The sequence below is a fragment of the Heliangelus exortis genome, chromosome 1 (assembly GCF_036169615.1).
Source record: "Heliangelus exortis chromosome 1, bHelExo1.hap1, whole genome shotgun sequence".
In the NCBI taxonomy this organism is placed as follows: Eukaryota; Metazoa; Chordata; class Aves; order Apodiformes; family Trochilidae; genus Heliangelus; species Heliangelus exortis.
The window spans coordinates 167,416,208-167,429,680 of NC_092422.1; the positions used below are offsets into that span (position 1 = coordinate 167,416,208).

At 40.7% G+C, this 13,473-nt stretch overlaps 1 protein-coding gene across 6 annotated transcripts in view; it reads right to left on the bottom strand.

The window, feature by feature from the left end:
* Positions 1-8,231: 8,231 nt before the first annotated feature.
* ANO6 (anoctamin 6) overlaps positions 8,232-13,473 on the bottom strand; it is a 74,773-nt gene continuing 69,531 nt past the window's right edge. For all 6 annotated transcript variants that reach the window (XM_071733553.1, XM_071733552.1, XM_071733555.1 and 3 more), the window contains one exon: positions 8,232-12,494. In XM_071733553.1, the coding sequence (XP_071589654.1) occupies positions 12,288-12,494 (207 nt within the window). In that variant the 3' untranslated portion in view covers positions 8,232-12,287. The remainder of the gene's footprint in view (positions 12,495-13,473) is intronic.

The following is a 13,473-nucleotide window of genomic DNA, read 5'->3' on the forward strand; positions in this document are numbered from 1 at the left end:
TCAAAAACTGTTCACAAAAGTAACTATATATATAGAAATTGCATATGTTAATAATATACACTTCTAGAAATTATTAAATAAAAAATAGCACCAACTTGGAGTTAATTCACACTTAGGTGTTCAGATGGCTCTCAGCCTTCATCCCCATGTTGCAAAAGGCACCCAGGATGCACAGTTACCCTGTGCACACCATTGTTTCTACTTGTTTGAGTGCTGCACATACTGGATGGGATCATACAGCTGATGGTGGCACACCAGAGAGACCTTGCCCACCCCATGGATGGTCAAAATCAAAATGATCAAGTTTACAATTTGCTTAATGATGCATTTGTGGGAATGATGTTAGCCACAGACTGCAAGGGTTCCATCCTTTGGTGTGCTGGGGACCTAGAGCCAGTCCAAAGAGGTGTTTAAACTTGTGATCATATTTAATCACATGTGCAGACATTTTGGTGGATCCTATGAAGTGCCTAATGCAGAGCAAGGTCCTTCTGCTCCTCTGGTGATGGATGTGGTCACGTTGTCTTTTTCCAGCTGCTCGCCCCATGGAAAGCCACTGCACTTTCTGCTGTGCCTCTCCATGATGTTTGTGTTTGTATGATATCTATCCCTAAGAAAGGAATACTTAATTTTTAAAAAGAAAGATTTTGTTAAGGGAAAAAACAACAACAAAAAACAACAAAAACAAGCAAACAAACAAATCCAAGCCAAACTTGAGAAGCTGGAGGCTTAATAAATTAAGCTGTCCATGTGTGATAGAGAACAGAGGCAGAAACACAACCTTGCCTGTTCACCTGCAAACAAATAAGCCAGTTCCTGTTTACTTCTGGGTGATTCACCACATCCTAAAGTCAATCAAAATGGATTAGTGCCAGCTTTTATCTGGTAATTACAAAGGGTGGCTTGTACTGATAGACATGTCTGTGCTCCAGAGCCCTAAAACTCTGGGAGGTGAGGCTTAGCCTTTAAATCTCTCTTTTCCCCATCTTCTGTCACATTCTGTTGGAGTGACAGTATGCAGGAGATATTTTATATGCTGTCTCCTTAGTACAAGAGAGAGAAAGGCCACGTCATCCCTAACATCTTATTCATCAAATAATATTTGGTGTTAAAATGCTGTAGTTAAAAAATTACTCTGCTGATGTGAAGCCTGGAGGGGTGTAAAATCTCCTCAGAAACTTGTCCCTGATAATGGTCTGCAAATGGGAGGTGGAAAATCTGTTTGGATTGTCCCAGATGGAAGGATAAAAGTCCAAAATATTCAGATGTGCAATTGAAGCCTTGCTCCTCTTCAGGGGAGAAAATGGGCCTCAGGAAAGAGTTAGGTGCTTTTGTACTGGTTTCTGAGTGAAACAAACCTTTCAGGGGGAACAATGCTAATAGAGTCATCGCTTTGGCACATGAGCCCTGCTGGAAGGAAAGTCTGCTAATCCCCTCTATAGTCTCTTTATTTGTACCCTTAGGCTGTGCATAAACTGGCCAAGTACAAGAACAAAAGCTGACTACAAATATCTCCTGTGACTGTTGTTCTCATGAGCTTTTATCCCCTTTATTAAAGATCAGGATAAGAACAACCTCTGTTAAGGACAATTTTCTGCAAAGAAATGTGATTATCATGCTGATTTAGGTGAAACTTGGCCCTGTGGCTGGCTTCTCCTTCTGCCCATTTTTCTTACTGTGAGTTTTGGTGGTGATGCCATCAACCAGGCTGGAGGAATGTCCCCACCCCACCAACCCTGTCCCTGCTCAGGGAGAAAACCTGGGGGCAGCTTGGCTCACACATGCACCAAGGTCAATATCAGTCTAGGAGTACAGTTTATTTTCTCAGCCATCACTCTAAGATATTTCACAATACAATTTTTACAATAAAAAGGAAAAGAAAATATAGTGGAATATGTGTTTGTGTGTCGTCTTAGAGGTGGGATCTTCTAGAGAAGCACAAGACATGGGACAGTTCAACAGATTGCTGGTGTCTTTTCTTGTGTTTTTTACAATCATTTTAGAAATTAATGTATTTGATATTACATTTGTTTCTTTAATATATCAGGAGCTCATTAAGAATTAATATCTTTTCTGCAATTTTTATTTAATGAAAAATTAAAATCCACACTGATGTCCTGTTTCACCATGACTGAGTGGAGATGTCCCTTCTTGACCTGGAAGGCAGTGCAGAGCAGGTTCCTTTGTATCAATCAGTTCCAAAGAGGAAAATATTTCAAAGATGCAAATGCACCATCCACTGAGAAGATGCTTTGGAAATGTAGAATGCAAACAATTCCAGTAGTTTTGTTAGAGAAAAAGAAAGGGGTGGTGGTGGGTGTTCATCATATTTTGCTCTACTGAACAGAAAATTTTCTTTTGGAAAGCAGCCTGTCTGCATCAAGAGAACCTGTAGTGTATCTTATGCTTCTGCAGTTAAAATTGTTTAAAATATCTGATTAGACTTATCTGTAACAGTTTTACAAACTGTATGCAAAAGTAATGTTTCAATTCACAATTTAGGAGTATGCTGCTGAGAGATTCCACCAGCGTGGGGCAAAGCAGAGCTGCCTGATGCCATTTTTGAACAATAGCTACAAAGCAGAAGTAAGTTGGTCCTCTTTCTTTACAAAACAAGTGGAAACAAAAGCAAGAGGAGAAAGGAATCTTTTTTTTTTTTTTTTTTTTTTTTTTCCCCTGGGAATTCAACTTTAATTCAAGAGGGACTGCTGGAAAATGGAAGTGGTCTTCCTAAGCCAGCTGTTTGCCAGTGTTAGCATCTCTTTGAGAAGCCACTTCTGAGAACAAGCCTCACTCCTTCACAGGTCCTTCAATGTCCTCCTGTCCAAGCCTCAGTGATGTTTGTGTGTCTCAGGGGGTTTGAATTTCTCCCCTTTTCACTTACCTTCTGGCCTTGATTCTGCATTTTGGAGATGTGCACTCACAAGTTAAGACATCACATATTACTCACTCCCAATCTAGCACAGGCAGGGTTTAATATTAATCTTTGTTTACTCAATAATAATAGTTAATCTAAGGTCTGTTAAATTTCATACTGATAAATTGACCACTTTCTTAATGTATGTTCACATTCTCTGTCTTATTCTATCTTAAATGTGCTGTACAAATGCTATGGATTTGCTTTGTAAACACACAAATAAAGACAAGGAGGAAAAAAAAAACATTTGCAAACCAAGTTGCTTTTCTGTGAAGTAACAGAGCTGTGAGAGCTGCATCTCATCCCATGCAAGGCTGAGGGTGGCTTAGGTGATGTAACATGTCATTGCTCTTGACAGAGCAAGTCTGATCCCTCAGCTTTTGTCTGTGTTCTCCCTTTCTCCTTGCACTGGTTCTGCTGCTCACTGATCCAGAATAAAACTGAGTAGGTAAAAACGGGGGAAAATTTCTGCTGGATTGGTGAGTTGCATGGTCTGAGGAACACTGCACAAAGTGCATGGTGCAGATTGATGGAGAGGGGAAACAAGGATCTCTTTGTAGCAGAGGTTTGTTAGACCCACTCATCTGCCTCTTCCTCTGCCTATGCAGGACGTGGGTTCACAAGCATTTAGAGCAACCCAAGTGGGTGCTGCTGTCCTCCCCTGCTGTGCCCTTCCATGATGCCCTGCTTTTCCTGTGCACCAGCAATTGTGTCCATCAGGCCCTTCAATGAGCTGGTTCAGTGCTAGACTGGCAGAAGAATATTCACTATTTGTACTGTTTTACTTCAGTCTCTCCTAGTGTTTCCTCCTGAGCTAGCTCTCCAGGATGTCAAATGAAAACAAGTGAAAGTGGAGAAATGTGTCAGAAAGCTTCTTCCAGAACACAGGAGGTGGTAGAACACACGCAGTGGTGGCTAAGATTAGTTGAAATTATGGGCTGCACATCTACAAAATATCTGTTTTCCGCCTTTCTGTTTCCCCTTTGTTTGGATGAATTTAGGTGACGCAGCTGTATTTAATGTCTGACTGATTTTTCAGCTGTACAAAGCCATATACTGGACCTAACACTGATACCTGCTTTTCAAAACTCTCTTCATACCTACAGGATGCTGAGAGAAGCCTACAAGAAGAACAGATGTAAAGAACAAAGGCACATCAATAATTTTAATAAGATCATACACAGACATGGAAAACAAAGCCTGAATCACCAATTCATGTTCAGTTTTCAAAAATGTCCCCAGCTGCTCCAGTTAATTTGACGAGGTACAAAAAATTAGCAAATAACTTACCTTAGACTCTGAGAAGGCTAAACCAGGTTGTAAGAAATGGATGAACCTGTATTTCCAGGCCCATCCATATGTCAAGCACAGCAGTGAGAAAAAGTTCCAGCACCGTTCCCATGTGTACTATAGATCATACTTTAACTGCTTGATACTTTGGGCATCCCTCTCCTAATAAAGTCCCTGTACATGATGGACTTTGTAGTGCAGGAGATACCTGGGTGAGCTATGCACACCTTCTCTGTGCCCACAACTGCTAAAGGCTGTTGGAGAACTAGAGCAGCCATTGTCTTTGATTTAGCAGCAAAACCTGTTTTCATTACTTGGTTTCAAGTCCTGAGGACAGCCCAAATCCTCCAGCACTGGAGCTTTCAATAAGACATTGTTCGTTCTGCTGTGCTGTCAATAAGATGTCATTACTTTAGCTGCAAGATAAGAGAGGATTTGTTAATGTTTCCTCTTGGGGGATGGTGACATTTTTTTCCCCTTATAGATCACTGGGGGAAAAATAATATGGGAGCAGGCTGACAAGAAAGTCAGTTCGTTTTATTTTTTGTATCTATGCCTCCCAGTTAAAGCTTAAAGTTATGAAGAGCACAAAAGCGGACTTTTTCTTTTATTTGTAGATATGAACAAAAACAGTGACATAATATGCAATGTGCATACTATATACACCTTTTTAAAAGAAAGAAAAAAAATGATACTTTAGCTTCCCCTTAAAAGAAAACTGCTGTGAGCTCTAACAGATCCATAACCTAAAGCTAATCTGGAAGAGTACTATGAGGGTCAGATCAGTTTTTGCCTTTCTTTTCACTTTTAACTGATTAGTTACTAATTAACAGCAGATATGGCAAGAATTTTTCAGCTCCAGCTTTAGCACAGCTGTTGGTGCTTTAACGCGGGGGCTGAGGATGCAGCTGCTCTGGCCCTCACTCCATGACCTCTGCCTCTGGCTGAAACCTCCTGCACATAGAATCATATCATCAGTACAGTTGGAAAGGACCTCCAAGATCATTATCCCGTCTTGATGTCACTTACTAATTGAAATAAGTCGAAGTCCTTCAACACCTTAATCACTGAATCATCTCCCGCTGCACCTCATCTACCCGGTTTTTGAATACCCCCAGGGGTGGCACCTACCTAGCCCTGCCTGGTATCTCCTCTGCCCCAGCTGCATGGCATGATTCTGCAGGCTGCAAACACAAAAATTCATAGAATCATAGAATTGGCTGGGTTGGAAGGGACCTCAGAGATCATCAAGTCCAACCCTTGATCCACTACCACTGCAGTTACCAGACCATGGCACTGAGTGCCACATCCAGTCTCTTTTTAAATATCTCCAGGGATGGAGAATCCACCACTTCCCGGGGCAGCCCATTCCAATGCTTGATCACCCTCTCAGTAAAGAAATTCTTCCTATTCATCCAGGGGCTTTCAGGGACCAGGTGACAATTTGGCAACCTCAGAAACAACAATGCTGTATTCTTTGCAAAACCCACCCAGAAGACAACGCTTAAGGGCTTGATCCTGCCAATTTGTAGCTGCCTCTACAATCTTCTATGTAGTTAAAGTTATGAGCAGCCAGAGAGCATGTCTGGACTTGAAAAATTCATTTGGCTGCAGGTGAAGCTGAGCTCAAGGTACAACAGCTGCCCCTGAATGGGGATATTCAGAGGATCCAGACCAGGTGCCAAGACCAGCCCTTGCCTGTCTGCAACTTGTGTGCAGGACTCATAAGGGCACATCCTGGCAGGTCAGCTGGATAACCAGCTCAGGCAGGCAGGGAAATCCCTTTTTTTTTTTACACTCACTAAGCAATCATGGGATGAGATGCACTTTTGGTTGCATTTTGGTAGATTTCTTGCTCCACAGAGGTGAGCCCAGGCTGCACTGGTCCTTGGTGGGGGCTGCCCAAATGCTGGGCTGCCTCTACCACTGCTTGGTCCCCTACTGCCACCCTCTGTGACCCTCTGCCAGGCTGGCCATGCCAGCACAGCCACCCATGCCCCCACACTCCCCTGCCCCATGCACAGTTGCACAAACAGCTGTGGCAGAAGGCAGCCTCTGGAGCTGGAGATGGGAAGAGCATCCCTGCCTCTGTATGCTGGCATGGCCACTGAAATACTGGAATATGGGACAAGCAACCTTAGCCCCTGGCTCACCTCTTGGTAGCCAGGCTGCTCTCAGCTCTGTAAAAACCAAACCTGACAAACCCCCAAGTGCCACTGACTCCATGGTGGAGGGGATGTATCTTAAGGGCTTGTTGGGGGTATAGTAACTCTTGCTCTGGAAAGCAAAGAACCCACAATGACCTTGCCACAGAGCCCTACATCTAATTCTGTTTGCTCTGGGCAGTCAGACCAGTTTAGAAAGTGACTGCATGAATGAGCAGAATATGGCTGTAACAGGAGACAAGTTGCTGGGAGCCAAAGGGGGTCCCAGAGAATGGGGTGGTGACAGCCACGGGTGGCTGTGGTCCCAGCATGGCTTATTTAGCTACTTGTTATATGACATCTGCCCAGAAGCAGAAAAATTATATTGGAGGCTTGCATGGATACTACATGAGTATCTAAAAAAAAAAAAAATACCTGTTTTTGTGTTCATGCTATCAGGGTGGATTGCAATTCCACTTGTGTTACACAGTTTAGAGAATTCCCCTATAGGCTCCCTTTCTTTAAACTTTCCTGGAAATAATTTGTTACTATTATCAGGCTACTAAGATACAGCATTTTCTTATGAGGAAAATATTGCACCAAGCCACGCAGAGGTTATCTATGGTTAAGTATTTACATATATTTTTAGCATTTTGTGTACCTGTTACTGATCCATGGTTGATGTTCATATAAATGTGAATAAAAATAAAGCCTGCAGCCACCAGCACTGCTCCCCTGTATAAGGAATGCAGCCTTATTTAGTAGATAGGAAATAAGAGAGGAGGCCATACCAGAGAAAAATCTAAAATTGGTGTGAATCACTGATACTTTTGCTGAACTTTCTGATGATGCTCAGGTGGAGTGTTGTGTACCAGGCAGAGCAGAGCTCACCTTGTGTTCATCTGGCACATACTGGGTACCCCAAATCAGTGCATTTCATCCATTTTGTAACAAAAAGAGTTAAAACTAAGCAGTCAGCACCAGAAGTAATACACAACATTGGCTATTTGTTTATTAAGTAGAAAGAAACTAAATCCTGTTCTCTGAAGGGTTTAAAATCAGCCAATCAGAAAAAAACCCCACTGTCCTCATACTGTTTAGGCCTGTGATGATACTATATCTTTCTGCTTGTAGGAAAATAACCCCTCTTATGCTTCATCATGAAGTTGCTTTTGCTATCCCTCTGATAAAGCCAAATTGGTGCAAGAGTGGCAGAAGAGCTTGGGTACTGGCATCTGTACAGCTCTTAGTCAGCAGAAAACAGCTTGGAAGTGGTTTCCACTGATTCCACAACTATCATGAAGCTTTAAACAGATCTTGGGAATCCCTAAGGGGAAAACCCAACACACCTCAATGCAAAGAAGTTTAAAATTGCTCTCAAATTTTCCTGTTCTGTATATCTTAGAAAACCTTGAAGTGGACAGGAAGAGTCAGAGCAGAAACAGATGAGAACTGGATGGATGGATGGATGGATGGATGGATGGATGACAAGAAGAGCCAGAGAGAATGGACAGCCCAAAGGTGGGAGCATCACAGACTTGATCCAGATGAAGAAATAAATGTTGACTCTGAAACATAACACAGGGTTTGTCATGACAGGAGTGAAAAGGTATAAAGACCTAAACTGTTTATTTGTACGAGAGCATAATTGTCCTTGTCATCAACTGGTGTTGAAAGGAATGACTTCCATCTAGAGGATGCAGAAAAACACAGGAGATAAATTTCAGTACTCGTAACAGTTTAATGGAAAAAGACTGAAAAAGAAGAGGAATATGGAAATTAGACAGTGATGACATTCTAAGAATTTAAATGTGCATTTGGCAGCAGCATTTGTTTTTCCTTCATGGAAAAACAAGCAATGCTAATCAACATCAGATGTATTGTTATTTTAAAATAGACTTTATTTAATGACAATAAATATAAAGAAACCTTAATATTCAGAAACTAATAGCAAACATTCTTAGAAAAAAATACAGAAAATACATTCTTACATTCTGAATTTTATCAACATACACAGAGTCTAAAACAGAGGTGATGATCTGTAATTTATGGTGCTTGTTAAGGCAATGAAATGGTCACTGGTCCAACTTAACTTAAACAACTCTGTACAAAGAGTCTGGCCTGCATATAAAGTGTAAAAAAAGACTAAAACGGATTCATAGTTTTAAAAAAATGTTAATTGTCCCTTCAAGCAGATCTTTAAATACTATTAAGATAACCAAGCCTAAAAAAATAAAGTTATTAAAAAATACTGACATGTTGGCAACAGCCCCCTCCCCCCCAGCATTTTTTTTGGATGCCTGTGTACAAGTAAAACACATTTCAGCTGTCAGAGGTAGAGGCTACAGAAATTGCACTGCTTAATAAATCCAAATATTAAAATGTGATTATTAGGCACTCTGGGTTTTCCTCTTCTTTCTCATTCAGAACCGTGCTGTGAGTAACACAGTGCAAACTGAACTGAATTCCTGATAAAATGACTTCTGAAACGAAATGTTACAGCTACACTGGAAAGCAGGTTGGCACTTGAGAAGGAAATCACTGGAGCAAAATCTGATGTTCATTCCCTGATGAACACAGTATTCCCTTGTTCTCTTCAGCTTAACTCTGGTTTTAGCTGTCTGGACTAAGAGGCTGCCTGAGAACATTAAGTGCATGGGGTGTGTATTTAAAACCTGCTTTCTGGTTCACTTTAAACCAAGAGAAATACTGTGCATGTGCCTTGAGACCAGTCTGTGATGGGGAGCATCCCAGGAAGCAGGGATGAGTGGAGGGCTGGTTTCAGAAGCACACTCCGGATCTGAACAGACATGGAAATGTAGAAACACACCCAGATGAGGCTGTGTTACGTGAAGAGGACAAGGCACGGGTGTAAAAGCTTTGCTGCTGTAGCATGTTTTTTCAAGTCATTAAATAGAAATCAGGAATATAAACTCCTGGTGACACTAAGGGGTCACCTGCCCCTTTTAAGAAACTCCACCAACTCCACCACAACGATGTAAAAAAGGGGAAACTGAGAGAGGCCACAGGAACCAAACAAGGAGAAGACGACCAGGCACTCCGGAGAATCAGCCTTAAGCTCTGCCACTGCTCACAGCGTGGCCCCAGGCAAAGCCCTGAATTCCTTTGTCTCCTTCTCTATTTACTTCTCAAAGAGGGCAATAAATACTGCCTTAAGATCAAGTAATTACCTGAAATGGTCCGTTTTGTGATGCTTTTCCCCCCCTCTTATCACAGGATGCCTCCTTGCCTGCCCCAGGCCTCCAACACCACACCTGAAAGGATGTTTAAGGCACATTTGGCACTGTCCTCACCGAAGGGTGTTTGGAAATGGCATCTCAGCTGAACACAACTGCAGATGGGGAAGAGACAGCTCAAAGCTAAAATGTTCAAATTTCCAAGTCTGCAAGAAGCTGACTGGCCTTCTAAGCATTTTGCACAGGGAAATCCTGAGAACTTCACTAATACTGTTCCATGAAACAGTTTTTTGGACAAAAATTTGTTTAAAAATTTTGTTTGGTATACTGTGAAGTGACAAAATCAGAGGCAATGGACATAAATTGAAACACAGAAGGTTCCCTATGAACATCAAGCTATACTTTTCCACTTCTGCATTGACACAGGTTGCTCAGGAGTTTGGTTGGCACAGGAGCTTGTGAAGTCTCCATCCTTGGAGATATTCCAGTCGTCTGGAGATGGTCCTGGGCAGCATGTTCTAGGTGGCCCTGCTTGAGCAGTGGGGCTGGACCAGGTGACTTCCAGAGGTCCTTTCCAAACCCAACCATACCATGATCCAGGAAGAAGTTTGAATCAGTATTGAGTGGATGTATTTTTTACAAGATATTCTGTCTTGTTTAGAAACTTCTGAGAGTTTATCCACCTACCCAATTTATATTTGCATCCTAGTAAATTAAAGACTTGTCTTGATTCTAATGATAGCAAAGCTGAAGTGGCAATGGCTAGAATTCCCTGTGCAATGAAGTGATGTTGGTTAGCTTTTTGGACAACAGAAGCAGTGGTTCTATCTCTATTCTGGTTGAATGTCATCTATTGTTATAGTCTACCTTGTATTTCTGTCCTGCATATTTCTTTTCTTTTCATGTGGTGCCCATACGTCTTATGGGCATTATAACAAAGAAGCTTCAGTCTTTCAGGGTCAGAAATGCAAATGGTTCTCTGAAACCCCTGAGCTTCTTTCTTTCATCTTTCCTTGATTTTTGAACCAAGATCTTCTTTCAAGCTCTTCCATGCAAACATGCTAAGTCTTGCTGATCAAAAACTTGTGTATCATCACTACTGAAAGGAATCCCCTCATCTGCTACTTCTGGTTTAAGTGTTGCTGTTGCAGAGGATACCTGAGATACACAGCAGTCAGTATTTGGAAGTTTTGCTACAAATTTCAGACTTTCAATTCCTTCTGATTATTAATGGAATCAAATACATCCTAGAAATGCTACTTAGTTTCTGCAAATAACTTCACTGCAATTAACTTCTTAATACCTAAAAAGCTAAATGAATATCTGTCTAAAAATTCTTCATATCTATTACATTTAAGAGTACAAACACACCAGTAATCATCTCTTTTACTGAGTACAGGAATGCTTTTGCTTTTTTAACAAGATTTTGCTCTTCAGAATTGGCAGAAATTGGTCCACTAAAACTGTTAAAAGAGAAAGCAAGTTAATAATCTGGAATATCACTGCTGCAGATACAAGGCTGGGGTCCACATGCAACATGCTTAATCTGGAATTCCCTAACTCCCAGTTTGCAACTGGAGCCAATCTAGCTGAGCAGACCTGCAACCTAACCTGAAGGTGACTGACAGTTCTAGCACATGCATCTACACCTCTAACATAATTCTTAGTTATTGAAAAGTTCAAGACATAGCTAAGGCACATTAAATGGCTTATTACAATCTCCAGTTTCGACAGTTTCGTGGTCTTGTCAGAATGCACTTTATCTCTCAGTACTGAACCACAACAGGTCCAGCTGCACATTCTTCCTATGTTGAAAGCTCTCAGGGAAGAACATGGTGGCTCTGGTGTGGGAGAAATGCAAAAGACAGCCCTCCAAAAACAGTGATTTAGTACATGAAAAGACTTTTCACACTCATGACTGTTACAGGTAGGAGACCTTCAAGGCTTTGGTCATTCAGAGCAGAATGGTCAAGTGAACTACTGAAAGCACATTGACTGGGGAAGGGTAAAATACCAGAGTTTTCTACTCACTCGGAGTGCTGTAAAGTCAGTTTGTATGCATTGATTTCAAAGGCAATTCTGTTTACACAGAGATTGATGAACAGGATGGGCTTACAGCCCTGCTGCTTTTTGTGATCCAAGTCCATGATTAATTGAAATATTTTGTTATCCATTTCAGTCTCAGTATGCATACCTAATTCAATGTAGCACACAACAGCACTTAGGATGTCAGTTCCAATGGCTTAACAACATGATTTTGAGTCATATCTTCTTTGTCTTTCCTCCATGTTTTGGCTTTTCCTCTTCATTTTATAGTTGGGGTTTGCATTAGCACGTAATCAAAACTCCATCAGAGGATTTGATGGTATTCTGAAAACAAATCTTACTTCTTCTTAAGGTTTTACTCAGGTCAAGCAGGAGCTCTAATAGCTGGTTCGTAAATAAAGTGGAAAGCACCCTCTATATTTGAGAATTAATCTGCAGTGTCTTAAGAGGATAAATGATCTTTATCTTCATGTGTTAAAAAAATATGTCCCACTAAAGCTGTTTAAAAATTGGTAACTCTTATATGAGTCACAGTGGTTGCATTTGTCCAAGGGATATAGGTAAAAAAGCAGGTAGCAGTTGCAACAAACAATGTTGAGTAAAGGGGAGTAATCAAAAAGGTTTGATTAGCTATTGGTAATATCTGGACAGGTATTAGTTGCCTAAGTATTGTTATTCCGTATAAAAAAATACTTATTCAGCTTTAGGTCGGAAAGTGCTGTCTACTCCTTTGATAATTTTATCAGCTATTTTCCCCATATTTTTTTTCACAATTTTGAGATTGTTCTCATGCAACAGCTTCTGTGTTAGGTACTTCTCTCGTTGGACCTTGCTCTTGGTCTTTTGTGATACATCCGGAATTGCATATGAGATAATAAACTTCACAAAGTATATGACATGCTGGAAAAGGTGAAAATGAAAAAAAAAAAGTTAGTCCAGCTGAACAGGACATTATTATTATTATTATTATTATTATTATTATTATTATTATTATTATTATTATTATTATTATCATCATCATCATTATTATCCTCATCATCTATTATTTATTATTGTTGTTTTAACAACAATAAAATTTGAAATGTCACATTATCTCTTAATGACTCAGTTGGTTCTGAACCAGTATCTCTGCCAGTGCAACATTAATTTAAAAAGCAGGTCTGACTAATGAATAGCAGTGTCTGATAAACAGAACTTCTAATCCCGATTTTAACAAGGACTTCTCTGTCTGCTTTGGGGGAAATCTGGTGCCCAGTGTTACTCCCCTGCATGGAAATATTGGTTACTTTCTGTTAAAATTGTTCTAGGTTTGTTCAAATGAATCTGGGGCAATGGACTTTTCTTTGGTACGGGGATACTGATTTAAACCATTGCATGTTTCTGGTGACTTCAGCAGTCCCTGGATCAGGCCCTAAGTACATTTTGTATTGTAATACCTACTAATGTAATACCTGACATTCCTCTCCCTTCATCTTGGAGGGAATCCTATCTTTTGTAAACCCAGATTGTAGCTGCAGAGGAAGTAGCTTTTTTATGCTCATCTAGAGACTCACCTCTTGACTGTCTTCATACACTTCACTCTGCTACTGGATATCTATTCTGTATATGCATTCATGAGTCTGACTGCAAACTTCCTCTGAGTACATGTAAAATTATTTTTGGCTTAACTGTCCCCTCTATTTTTGATACTAAAAATAATTTTACAGTTCCTGGGAGAAGACACTGCAAACGTGGGGCAATCCTTTGCTGTTGTGACTTCAGAGACTTCTTTTCCTACTGGTGCTACATCTCCCAGGCTTTTTCTCATTCTAGCTGTGCCTGGTCAGAATGTCTTTGAAGGATTTTCTGCATGGAGGGAAGGGAAGAAAGTAATACTCGA